Source organism: Tympanuchus pallidicinctus, unplaced genomic scaffold, assembly GCF_026119805.1.
Source record: "Tympanuchus pallidicinctus isolate F22 unplaced genomic scaffold, pur_lepc_1.0 scaffold5, whole genome shotgun sequence".
In the NCBI taxonomy this organism is placed as follows: Eukaryota; Metazoa; Chordata; class Aves; order Galliformes; family Phasianidae; genus Tympanuchus; species Tympanuchus pallidicinctus.
In genome coordinates, this window is record NW_026294769.1 from 64995149 (window position 1) to 65007465 (window position 12317).

General features: G+C 45.9%; 1 protein-coding gene across 5 annotated transcripts in view; it reads right to left on the minus strand.

The window, feature by feature from the left end:
• The window catches only part of TMEM65 (transmembrane protein 65), a 32000-nt gene extending 24893 nt beyond the window's left edge, over positions 1–7107 (minus strand). The window contains exons 1-3 of one of the 5 annotated variants that reach the window (XM_052704833.1): positions 6667–7107; positions 5164–5232; positions 3743–3982 (exon numbers count right to left, since the gene is read on the minus strand). In XM_052704833.1, the coding sequence (XP_052560793.1) occupies positions 3743–3982; positions 5164–5232; positions 6667–7003 (646 nt within the window). In that variant the 5' untranslated portion in view covers positions 7004–7107. The remainder of the gene's footprint in view (positions 1–3742; positions 3983–5163; positions 5233–6666) is intronic. The other 4 variants (XM_052704834.1, XM_052704836.1, XM_052704835.1 and 1 more) reach the window with 4 other exon arrangements.
• Between the last annotated feature and the right edge of the window lie 5210 nt (positions 7108–12317).

Consider the following 12317-nt stretch of genomic DNA (forward strand, 5'->3'; position numbering starts at 1 on the left):
ACAGGCTGACAACTTCCATAAGATACTATATGGTTACTGAGATGACAACATAATAAAAAATTTATACTCTCCTAAGCTAATTCAGTTTACAGGTTTTCTGCCACTTAAAAAAAAAAAAAAGGAAGTCCAATAAATCACAAGCTTTCAAATGTAATAAAGCTTACAGAAATGTCAGATTGGCAAATGCTACACAACAGTGCTGAAATGAAGAATGGAAATAAGAAATTTTCTAATGCCCTGGAGTACATCTTAGAGACGAGATCTCATTCATGCATTTGCTGCTTTGGAGTTTTGGGGTGTGTTGGTTTTTTTTATTTGTTTGTTTGCTTGTTTTTTCAATGTAACTGCAATTACACTCTTGAAAAGTTTCTTGGGAAAGGCAGCACACCTTCTGATTAGATTTTAGCTGTATGAAATCCCTCAGCTGAGGTAACCTGCACAGCAGAAATCTTCCCAAGCACTTTGCCTTTTCTGGTACTGGACAACCATATTCTTGAGAGCAGACATAAAAAGAATCTGAAGAAAATTTAGCTGCATTTCATAAGAATCCAATGTGAGGATAAAAGGAACTGGAACTTCCTGTCATTTCTTCAACACCAGCTTCTCCTCCCCAGCCAGGCGCGTGCTCATTGAGCTCCTCACAGAGCCCAGCACAGCCCCCCCGGGCTGAGCTCCATCCCAGCTCCCAGGCAGAGCAGCAGGCAGAGCTCTGCCCTTCCACACTCAGGCTGGGAAAGCCAGCACGGATTTATACATTGAACACTGTAGATATAGCAGCATATGACAGCTAAGGGGCTGACTGCAGCTTATTATTTCTCCCTTCTCCTCAGCAAGTCTCAAGAAAAACAGTGTCACAACAACCACAGAAACGATCAACCCAGAACTGCCTCACTGCTCTCGTTTCTACTAGAAAAACGGCATCATTTTCAAGCAAACAGATTTAATACTAACAGTAATTGATATCTGAGCTGATGAGTTTTTTATAATGGTTTGTGACAGGTAACAAAATATTTAGAGTTACGTAGATGACCAACATATGAAAACAGAACAATTCCATCTGCAAAGAAAACAATAAGCAGTTGGTTCAGCACTCTTCCTCCCATACTCTGCCTTCATCAAAAGGCTCAATGGTTTGAGAGGGGGAAAAAAAAAGAATTTCAGAAGCAAAAAAGAGAAGTAATATCTGTTTCCATCCAAACCACATTATTGTTTTCATCACAGAGTATTTTAGACTCAGCAGTGAGACCAGTGATTGCTGTGGTGTAGCTGCGACGGACCACAAGCATAAAGGCACTGTGCACAGGCAAGCTGTAAGAGCTGCTCATTTTATCAGCTTGCTGGAGCACTTCAAATTACACGCTTACCAGCAGGTCTGCCAGAGGACCTTTTTTTAGAATTGTAATCAAATGCCAAAGCTAAAAACCCATTTCTTGACCTAGGTCACTGCAGGTAGATATCCATCTTCACATGCAGCTCAGCTCACCCACATCCATGAGGCTGTAGAGGAGAGAACTGCCCCCCTCAGGTGCCACTGTGCCTGCCAGTCAGTGTGCATTAGCAAGGCTGGTCCCCTCCACACATCCGTCAGTCCTCCCAAGAAACTTCACTGTCCATTGGAAAAACAAAAAAAGAAATCACTCTTCAGACAAGAGAAGTAAAGCCAGAAAGCTCCAATCATGCTTTGTTGTATTAACATAGGTTAAGCAGTACCAAAATGAGTCACTAAGATCTGGGTGGTCCCTGAAATCAAAAGGCTGATAACCAGTTTATTGTTAATAGCATGGTGTGCCTGTCTCGCACAAAAAAAGGAATTATTTTCATAATAGATCACATTTGATGCATCTAAGGAACTTTGGTTAAATATCCGTCTGATGAATTTGCAGTCTTTCAAATTCACTTCCCTGCAGGAGTTGTGGAAGTGGTGGCACCTGGGCTCTAATAATAGATTATAAAGCAGAGATGCTTCTTCTGATACCACAGTGAGATTTTGCCCAACACTAACTGTAAGTCTGCAATACCCTCATAAAGATCTTGCCACAGCTGTCAGACAAATTGCAGACACAGTGCACTGCCCTTCACTCATAGTGCTACGTTTTTTTTACAAAGCCATGACACACTAACTTGGAATTATGAACATTTTTCAATCAGAATGTACCAGTTTGGTCAGATTATTTGCTAAACCGTGTATGGCATGACATGCTGGTGCCCTCATACAGAATCTAGCTAGAGACTGGATTCTCCAAACCTGTCAAGTAAGCCAGCAAAATCCAGCTGACAAGGACACATACACCACTACCAAGTTTTTGCATGCTTTCCAGCAGCATCAGCAAGAAAAAAAATCCAAGCTTATTACATTTCATAAGATCCTTTACTAAGTTAACATTTCACATAATGAAATGTAGCTCGGTGCTCTGAAGGAACTGCACATAGTTCTTACAGGATTTTTCCCATCTCTGAAGCAAGGATGAAGAAATAACACATTCACTTATCACAATGTGACATTTCTAAGAGTCCCCTGTGTAGACACACTGTGTTAGTATTATTAATGGAGAAGTGTAACATTCTGGATTGAGAACGTTTTAAGCCAGCACAGATGAGAACAGCACCCTCAGCACGTCTGCTGTATGGTTATTTCTTACCTAAGCTACAGAAACCTCCTTCCTGCTGGTTACCAAGTTTGCTGCACTGCTTTAAAGCACTTTCATGAATCACTTTCTAATATACGATTGACACTAAAGGCAGAAAACGTGAGCATAAACCCAATTCCTTCCTCCTAACCCCCCCTCCATCTGTAACAGAAAACTGATAAAGAAGTCAGAACCATTAAATCACTCCTGACATTGCCAATACCATCTCTATATTTTCATTTCCCCCATATAAAAAAGGAGCAAGGAGTACTTCACCGTGCCACCAGCAAAACAAAGCCTCAACCATGGAGCACCACCTCCACAGACAGGGAAGCAGCACTATTACAGTTAGGAGAAATTGGGCAATTTGCTACTTTAGTGTTTGTGTAACTATGAAAAACACAAAATATTTAGACTCAAATCCATATGCATCATCTCCATCTGCTGCAGCCAACATGCTTACAAGGACAAATGCTTCAAAACCCTGCCTGGGAAAATATGAGACCCTATTCACCTTTCTAACTAAAGAAAAAGAAGACTTCAGTGATAACGGAAAACTACGCCTTGCACTTTTCTGCAGAAGGAGCAACTTGGTGATGTTCTGACTACATTTTCAGGCAGTTAGCAAGGTAGAGATTACAGTCTCAATTAAAACGCTTCTCAGAATCCCTTTTAAAAACAATTCTATCTAGATACAGTTTCATATCCTTCCCCCAGCTACTCCTGTGCAAAAGCCTCCTGTTATTTTAACCAGGCTTCCAAGTGAGCACAGCTTCACAGCCATCCTTCACTGCAAGCTCACTGATCAATTCGGTCCTCTGACGGAAGCATTGCTACAGATAGAATCATTTCAGCACCTGTTAATAACAACAAGCTTCAGCTGCTCTCTGTCAGCTACACTTTAAACCCACTGCCCGTGCTCAGCACCTGAAAGCAATAAGCATCCAGATGGAAGTTTCCAGGTAAGATGGGGACAGTGTGGTGGCAGGAACAGTTCTAAGCCACGCTGCCACAAACCTCTCCCCACCTACGGTTACGTGACTACAGGGCAAACAGATGCATTAAGTACCAAAGCATTCAAGACCCAGCTGACTTAAAGGCTACAGCTCACCTACCTGAGGACCATCCTTCAGCGCAGCAGTGAGGGCAGCGGCAGGGTTTCCCCGCAGCCTCTGCCATCAGCGGAGGCCACAGATAGTGTGTCCTGTCATATTTCGTGCTAGGGCAATTAGATGGTGGAACTGCTTCCTTCGGGTGGTAGGCCTGCGAATGGGCTGAGGAACAGGCCCCACTGGATTCTTGATTTGCCCGGGTCTCCCCATATTGCTGACAGCTTGCCCGAGCTGCTATGGGGTCTGTTAGGGCACAGAAGAGGTAGTGAAGGAAGAAGGTCAAAACTTAATAAAGACCACATTAAGAAGGGTATGGACTAAGACCTCGCTTTCCATATAGATGTAAAAAAGATCACAGGCACATAACAAGCTCAAGTGCACAGAGCAGCAAAACTGCATGTGCATTTCATGATTGAGGAAAGACAGATTTTCCAGACTGAAAAAGGACAGAGAAACTTCCTTAGATAGGAGTGCAAACGTGGAGGCTGCATTTGGACCACACCTTATTGGAAATCAACACAAGCGCAAAACTAGCAAGCTGATCTAAAGCAACCACTCTCCTGCATGCTGCCACCGAATGAAAAGACTGAGCAGAAACAGATCGACCAGATCACCTTATCTACATTGAACTAGTTGATTGTAAAAATCAGAAGTGATTACAGTTGATTGGAGCTGGAGAAAGTATTTGGAAAGTGGGGACACAACCCCCCCATGTGCTACTCTCAACCACAACCTGCATACACAGTTAAAACATTCCTGTGGTCGTCATACTAATATCAGGCAACAGCAAGCATTCAAAGTGTTATCATAATTAAGCATATGAAGTACAGAACATCATCATCCAGCCCAGGAATTGTATTGTTTTCTTCCCAGTGCAGTCCAAAATCCATTTTGTCTGCTTCTATCATTGCCTGGTGCAGTGAGAATGTGTACATCTGATAATTGGCAAACTGATGCCCTTCCTCACATCAAGTCTGAATTCTGTCGATACCAACCCTCTGACATTAGCTCCCTTCCCTCCTTAGCTCAGGACAACTCCAACACATGCATCCAGAAGGGAACCCCGTGCTCTGTGGGTACCTCTGAAGAATGCAGAGCCCCTGTTTTATCTGCATTAAATGATTCCTGTGCTGTTTCCTCTCCCTTTAATGTGATTATAGTTCTCTAGAATCTCAGGGAACATACAGGAGATACACATTATGTTATTAAGACTTTCCTTCCCTTTATTTTTATTTAAAAGACTTTCTAGAAGCTCTTGTTTATTATTTTTTGTTGTTGTTGACCACATTTAGAAAAAAATCACTTCCCAGACAGAAAGGGTGACAGCTGATATCATGATGTAGTCAGGTTAAAGAAATAATAAATGAATAAATAATGAAAGAGCTGAATAAAGGAAAAAGCTGCTTTCAAACAAATGAAGTTACCAGCTGAGCAGATCAAAAAACCTGACTCTGTGGACTGCAGTCCGATGGCATTACTACACCTGGAGCAACCTGTGGGACCACAAAGCACAGAACTGAGCTTTTGTTAAATAACTCTCTCTAGTGAGATAAATGTCACCACTTCTGGTACAAGTGAACTGCAGTTCTCACTGTGAAATAAATCTGCAGTTTACTAATAAGGTTGTACCTAGTTATGTCTTTAAACTAATGCTTTTGTAACAGTATTCCAAATCCTAAGCGATCAGACCCCCACAATACTGTACAGAAACAGTTTTTCACACTGCAGTTAGCAGCAATCAAGCAACAAGGTATTTAATAGGGGCGTGCGCTGAGTTATCTCTGCATAGACCTTGAGACACCACACTGAAACACATGCAATATCCACAGTGTGATCCTGTAGTGATACAGAAGCACGGCAAGCAGCCCGCTTTCACCTGAACCCTAAGTGCCAAGAGAGAAACCAGCACAAAAACCTCTGGGAAGAACCCTTATAAATGCTGAAAAGGACCTTTAGAGTGTTAGTTGTTAGTACTCAAAAGTTAGGGACAACATACAGCTTAAAGCACTCTTCCTACTAGGCTGGAAAACAAACACAGCCGATTTACACTCCACAGAACTCCTAAAAGGAACTGCTTTGGTGACCTGCTCTGGCTCCTGTGTTTACATGCAAGTGTAATGCAAACAGAGCTGAAATGTTCTGCTTCTTCATGAAGGCAGCACTCTATAGCTGACCCCTGAGCTGCTTTCTGCCCACTGTGAGGCTTCCTTAAGGCACAGAACAGCGAGGAGCAACAGAAATGCCCTTTCCAAGGGCACGCTATGTAAAAGTCACATAGAGGCCTAGATCAGAGCACAGGGCTCTGGGGTGTCTGCTGTCACCTCAGCTGTAAGGCACCTAAGGCACCCTGCATTACAGCTGAGCATCCGACCCAGAAGTCCTGAGGCTGTAATTAACGTGATTTGGCTTGGTCAAGTTTTTGATTTGTTAAAGTGAAAGCGTCAAGTTGGAAAGAAGGGTTGGATCAAAATACATAATAAGAGTACATCAGCGTGAATTACTGAATCGGCGTTGTAAAGCACTGCACTCCAAGACCTCCCTCGGCGCACACAGCTGCGCGAGAAGGAGCCGCTCCCAGGCAGAGCAGCGCTGTTCATGAATGAGCTTCTGGAGTACAGCACAGATCCTCAGCGCTCTGAACCCAGCTGAGCGCCGCACGAGCAGCGGGAGGATTTCAGAGCAGACGCACATCGCTTCTCCCGTTCTGAAAAATGGCCACCCACGGCTTTCGGAAACTCCCGGTGAGCAGCCGAGCACGCGGAGCGCTCCGCCGGGGGAGAAGTTGCGGAGGCAGCGGCGCCCGCGGCCCGGCCCGGCTCGGCTCTCCCACCCGCCGGGGCGAGGCTGCTCCCCGCCCGCCCTCAGCGCGGCCCCGAGGGCGGCAGGCGCGCAGGGCCCGGCCCCGCTCCGAGTCGGGCTCCGCTCACCTTGCGCGATGGCGATGGACTCGAAGCGGTGCAGCTCCCGCAGCAGGCAGCTCCGCTCGGTGGAGTGCAGGCTGTAGATGAAGTCGCGGGCCCCCTGCGCCGTGTTCAGCGCCTCCATCGGCTCCTTCTTGGGGTGCGTGCCCAGCGCCCGCCCGGGCGGCGCTCCCCGAGCCGGCAGCAGCCCGTCGGCGCCGCCCCGCAGCGAGCCCAGGCGGCGGCGGCAGCAGCAGCGCGGCGGGCCCCGCAACGAGCCCAGGCGGGAGGAGGAGGAGGAGGGTGCAGCGGGGCCCCCCGGCCGCCCCAGCAGCAGCGCTGCCCGGCCGAGCCACGCCGACATGGGGCAGGGGAAGGCACGGCGCTCGGGCCGCCGCAAACGCCCGCCGCGGACTCAGGGGCTGGGGGACGGACGCGCCGCTCGGGGCCGGGGAAGCGCCCCAGTCACCGCCCCGCGGCCGCTCCCGCCAGCGGCGGCGGCGCCGCTCCCCGCCCCGCCTCGCCCCGCCCAGCGCTCCGCGACGCCTCGGCCGCCCGTGAACCCGCGGCGGCCGCCGGAGCGCGGCTCAGAGGGCGGGCGCCCGCGGGGCGGCCTCGCGCACGCGCAGGGCAGTTCCGGGCAGCGGCGCGGCCTCCGTCGCCCCCTCAGGGCCGGCGGGCGTTGGGCCGCCTCTCCGGGCTGGGGTGCGTGCGCCGAGGGTGGCCGCTGGTCTGTGAGGAGAAGCCGCCCTGCCGCGGGCGGGCAGTCCTGTAAGGGACAGATAGGAGCGAGCTCGGTGCCGGGCGCTCTCTGAACCCGGGCGCTGTGCTGGGCGGAGCCGCCTCAGGGGAGCCCGCAGCGCAGGAGGAAAAACTCGAATATAACATCAAACACTTCTCTCGCTCACCTCACCCCCCGCAGTTCTTATTGCTGTGCACGTCGCTAAGGTAGCAGTTAATCCATCGGATTTACTCGTGGCAATAGAAGCGTTGCCAGAACACGCTGGCGAGAATAACGGGAGGTTTTCCTTTTATTGCCCATTCTCCAGGCCCTCACCTTGCGGTATTGCAGTGTGCAGAGTTCAGTTCTGCTGCACAACGCAGATGCAGTTATGTGTGGCCTTTGTGCTTGAAGCAGGCAGTGTGATTTATGTATTTCTTTTTATACACAAAAACAATTTACCTGAAGCAACTAAGGCATTTGTAAAGCTTTCCTACACAATTCCATGGTGCCTACCTAGGGTTAATCCAGCTGCTGCTCCAAAGGCTTTATTCAGAAAGCATTCGATTCTTGTTGTTAGACTGCAAAGAGCATCGATAACTGCAGCCTGGGACTCACCTATCGCTCACTGCATGCAGAGCTGATTTAATAACCAGGTAAGGGGCATCTGGAAGTGCTCAGAGCCAAGGACAGGAGGACAATCACCTTCCTGCTCCTGCTGCATGCATTATTTTTGATACAAGCCGGGATGCCACTGGCCTTCTTGGCCACCTGGGCAAACTGCTGTCAGCTAACATCCCCAGACACTTTTCCTCTGCGCAGCTTTTCAGCCACTCTGTTCCAAGCCTGTAGTGCTGCCTGGGGTTTTGTGACCACAGTACAGGACCTGACACTTGGTCTCGTTAAAGCTCATACACTTGGTCCAGCCTATCTAGGTCCTCCTGCAGGGCCTTCCTACCCTCATGCAGATCAACGTCCCAACTTGGTGTCATCTGCAAACCTGCTAAGAGTACACTGAATCCCCTCATCCAGATCATCAATAAAAGCATTAAACAGGACAGGTCCCAGTAACAATCTCTGGGGAACACCACTAGTGACTGGTCACTGGATTTAACCCCATTCACCACCCCTCTCTGGGCCTGCCAGTCCAGGCAGTTTTTTACTCAGTGAAGGGTATACCTGTCCAAAGCCATTTAACTTCTCTGGGATAAGTTAAAACTTTAAATGAAAAAGCAAAGTTTTCTCTACCGTTCCATCACTACAGAGATGATGTGTGGTACAAAGGTAGGGATCCTGCAATACACAGGCAGCCAATGTACTTTTTTGTTCAATATTATAGATGTTTACATAAAGTGTCTGAACTATAGAGAAAGAAAATAAAGTAATAGTAGAAGGACAGGTCATAAAGGACTGTTATATGTTGTTACATAGGAGGATGTTGCCCACTGCTTCCAGTTGAATGCATTTTTGCCATGGAGCTAATCGATTCTGTCTCTGTAAGACAAACATTTTTCCATTTCAGTAAATCACTCTTTCATCCAATATTACTGATATAGAGGCACTAAGCCTTTGATAATACTTAGAACAATACTTATTTCTCATCCTGCCAAGAAGGACTTGGGAATTCTAGTGGATGAGAAGCTGGAAACGATCCAGCAGTGTGCTCTTGCAGCCCAAAAGGCCAGCGGTATCTTGGGCTGCATCAAAAGAGGAGTGGCCAGCAGGGACAGGGAGGTGATGGTGCCCCTCTGCTCTGTCCTCATGAGGCCCCATATGGAGTACTGTGTCCAGGCCTGGGGCTCCCAACACAAGGAGTACACGGAGCTGCTGGAGCAGGTCCTAAGGAGGGCACAAATATGGTCAGAGGGTTGAAGAACTTTTACTGTGAAGAAAGACTGGAAGAGCTGGGCTTGTTTAGAATGGAGGAAGCTCCAGGGTGATCTCATTGCAACCTTCCTGTATTTGAAGGGAGCTTTTTAAGAGGACTGACTTTTTACGCAGTCTGACACTGGCAGGACAAGGAGGAATGGCTTTAAACTAAATGAGGGGAGATTTAGCTTAGATTTTAGGAAGAAATTCTTTACTCAGAGAGCGGTGAGGCACTGGCACAGCTGCCCAGAGCAGTTGTGGATGCCCCATCCCTGGAGGTGCTCAAGGCCAGGTTGATGGGGCCTCTGGGCAGCCTGAGCTGGTGGTGGGCAGCGCTGGGTTGGAACTGGATGATCTTTGTGGCCCAACCTTCCAACCCAGACCATTCTGTGACTCTGTGCTTAGTTCATGGGCTTTCTGTTGGAAGAGGGGTATTTTCTGTTACTTCTCAGCGGCAAAATGGCAGCTGGGAATATTTTTCACTTCCAGAGAAATGTAACAACAGTTTGTAAAAGTGTTCAAAGGTGCTCTTCAGAAGTTTTTTAATCAGATTTTTCCATTAAAACTGACACTTTTATATAAAAATGCAGAACATGCGATGGGATTGCCAAAAATATAAAAAACTGTCATCCAAAGAATAAGAAAACAAACTTTCCAGATGTCAAACTTTCCATATTTTGATGACATCTTTCTTTTTATGATACATTCTATAACTGATTTTATATTCACACAACTCCATTGCACCAGACTACAAGGCAGAACAAGGAAGGAACACCAGTAAAAAAAAAGATTTCATACCTTTTCTTTCAACACAGCCTTTGCCAACAGTGCTAAACCTGTATTGCAAAAAGTAATTGTGTTTGAATTTTTCTTGGGTATTTTGACAGTGCATAAAGCATTGCAGGTATTTTCAGGCACTAAAAGGCGAGTTTCTTTGTCCCAAAGAGCCTGCAGCCTGTAGTGCCAGCCTCTGAAAGAATTCCACAGAGTGACTGTGCCAGAGTGGAGCTGCGATGAAATGGATCTGAAATCACTGACAACAGATCAGGATTTTATAACACGACCTTTAGGAAGTGTAGGAATACCAAACATACAGAGAGGTGTAAGGACATTGCTGAAATGGACATATTATTTGATTAGGAAAATAAGCTCATTGCTTGTATGTGTAGATTCTTACCTGGGCAGAAGTCCCGTCATGCCTTTCTAAACCTATAAAACTGCTTTGAACAAATGAATGAAAATGACGGTAGGGGAACTGACAGAGAATCAACTAAATAATCCAATAGCTTTTTTTTCCCTGTATTTCTTCTTATTTTGTGACAAAGTGGAATTGAAGCCACTGGTTTATCCTGACAATGTAATTAATCAGACTGCAGATTTAATTCGATGCAGCAGGTGGTGTAGAGTAACTTTCATTAGCAGAGCTTTTGAACTTGCTGGAATGCCTATTTTTGACAGTGATCTAAAAAATGCAGAAGTTTCTCCTTATTTCCTTCTTTTCTTGCTGGTAGTTTAACTTTCTCCCAGCACAAGTTGCTGCATGAGTGACCAAACTAATAAAGCTGGTTTACACACCAAATCACTGAATGGGGGGATGGTGGAAATTGTTAAAAATACTATATGGAAATGTATGCAATGTTAAATCCTACAAGTTAGAACCATGAATACGTAGAAGTCAGTAGGAAAGTGCTTCTCATATTTAAACAGAAAGGAGAATCATGGCAGACAGGCACTGAATTAAGTTCCATATGGAACACTGTACCTGGAAGGGATATTCTGTTTTTTTGGATATATAAACATGAGCTTATCAAATACAAGATGAGAAGTTTTTTGGGTTTTTTTTTGTCTTTCAGAGTAAATGCTTTTAGAAAATTGTATTCAGTTACAAGGTTGATTTATTCAGTTTATCAACTGAAAATTTTTAGGTTAATATAAACATAGCTGGTAAGTGACTTACTCTATGAGTTTTCAGCATGCAGTACAATTATATATGTCAGACCTTTCAACATCTTGAAGATGAGACTACACATAACCAGAATGCTTGCAAAATATTGGCAGTGAAAATAAAAGCCAAAGCAACTTTCTAGAGGTTGTAGAAGGCAGTTTCTAAGTGAAATTGGTTATTTTTCTAAAAGATGGGATCTGCTTTATGTAATAACGGAATGAAGTCTTGGCTGAAGCTTACGTGAGCTTTTTGCGCTTTTAACTTGGAATTGCTGACGGTAGTTTGTACTGTAAATCCTCCCTTACTTATAATATGTGGGTGCCCAGCACTTCTTAAAATGAGTTCTGGAATTTTCCACATTAATAAACACTTCTGATTTTTTTTGTTGTTCCTCCAATATTTGTGCTTCACTTGCAAATGAGAACAGATCTGTGCATCCTTTGAGCTCAAAACATGGATGTTAATAAACTGGGTAAGGTGACAGTTGTTTCAGTTACTAAATTGTATCGAGAGAACTATGAAAGAAGAAGAATATACCAGATGAGAGTAGGGAGTATCAAAGAAAAGTGATATACAAAGCTCCCATTTAGGCCCACTTAGCTATTTTCTAATATGTATTTCTCAGAAAAAAGACTAAATAGTCTAGAAATGCCTTTGGGAATATCCACTGTACAGGGGGTCTCCTGCATCACTGTGCGATGGCAACTGTCATCAGTAGGCACTTGAACATACCTTCATGGAATCACAGAATGGCTTGGGTTGGAAGGGACCCTAAGGTCCTGCTACCACAGACAGGGCCTCCAGATCAGGTACTAGACTGAGCTGCGCTGGGCCCCATCCAACCTGGTCAGGCGTATGGCATTCATTGCAGGGTATATAAAAAAGCTGACTATGAACTACAGCAACTCTGAGGCTTTTGTGACTTGCTGGCAGGGCTGAGCAGCTCCTGCACAGCTCTTAAGTCAGAGCTGTAAACCACCTTTGTCCGGCACCTTCGCCTCACCCTTAATCACTGAGGTAGCATGCTTTGAAGGGGATATCAAACCATTATCTGTCTTCTGAAGCCTGGAGAAAAGATAAAGCCTTCAAAGCACTGCTAAGCAACTGGACCAGAGCCTTGCAGGGGTTCACCACTTAATAGGG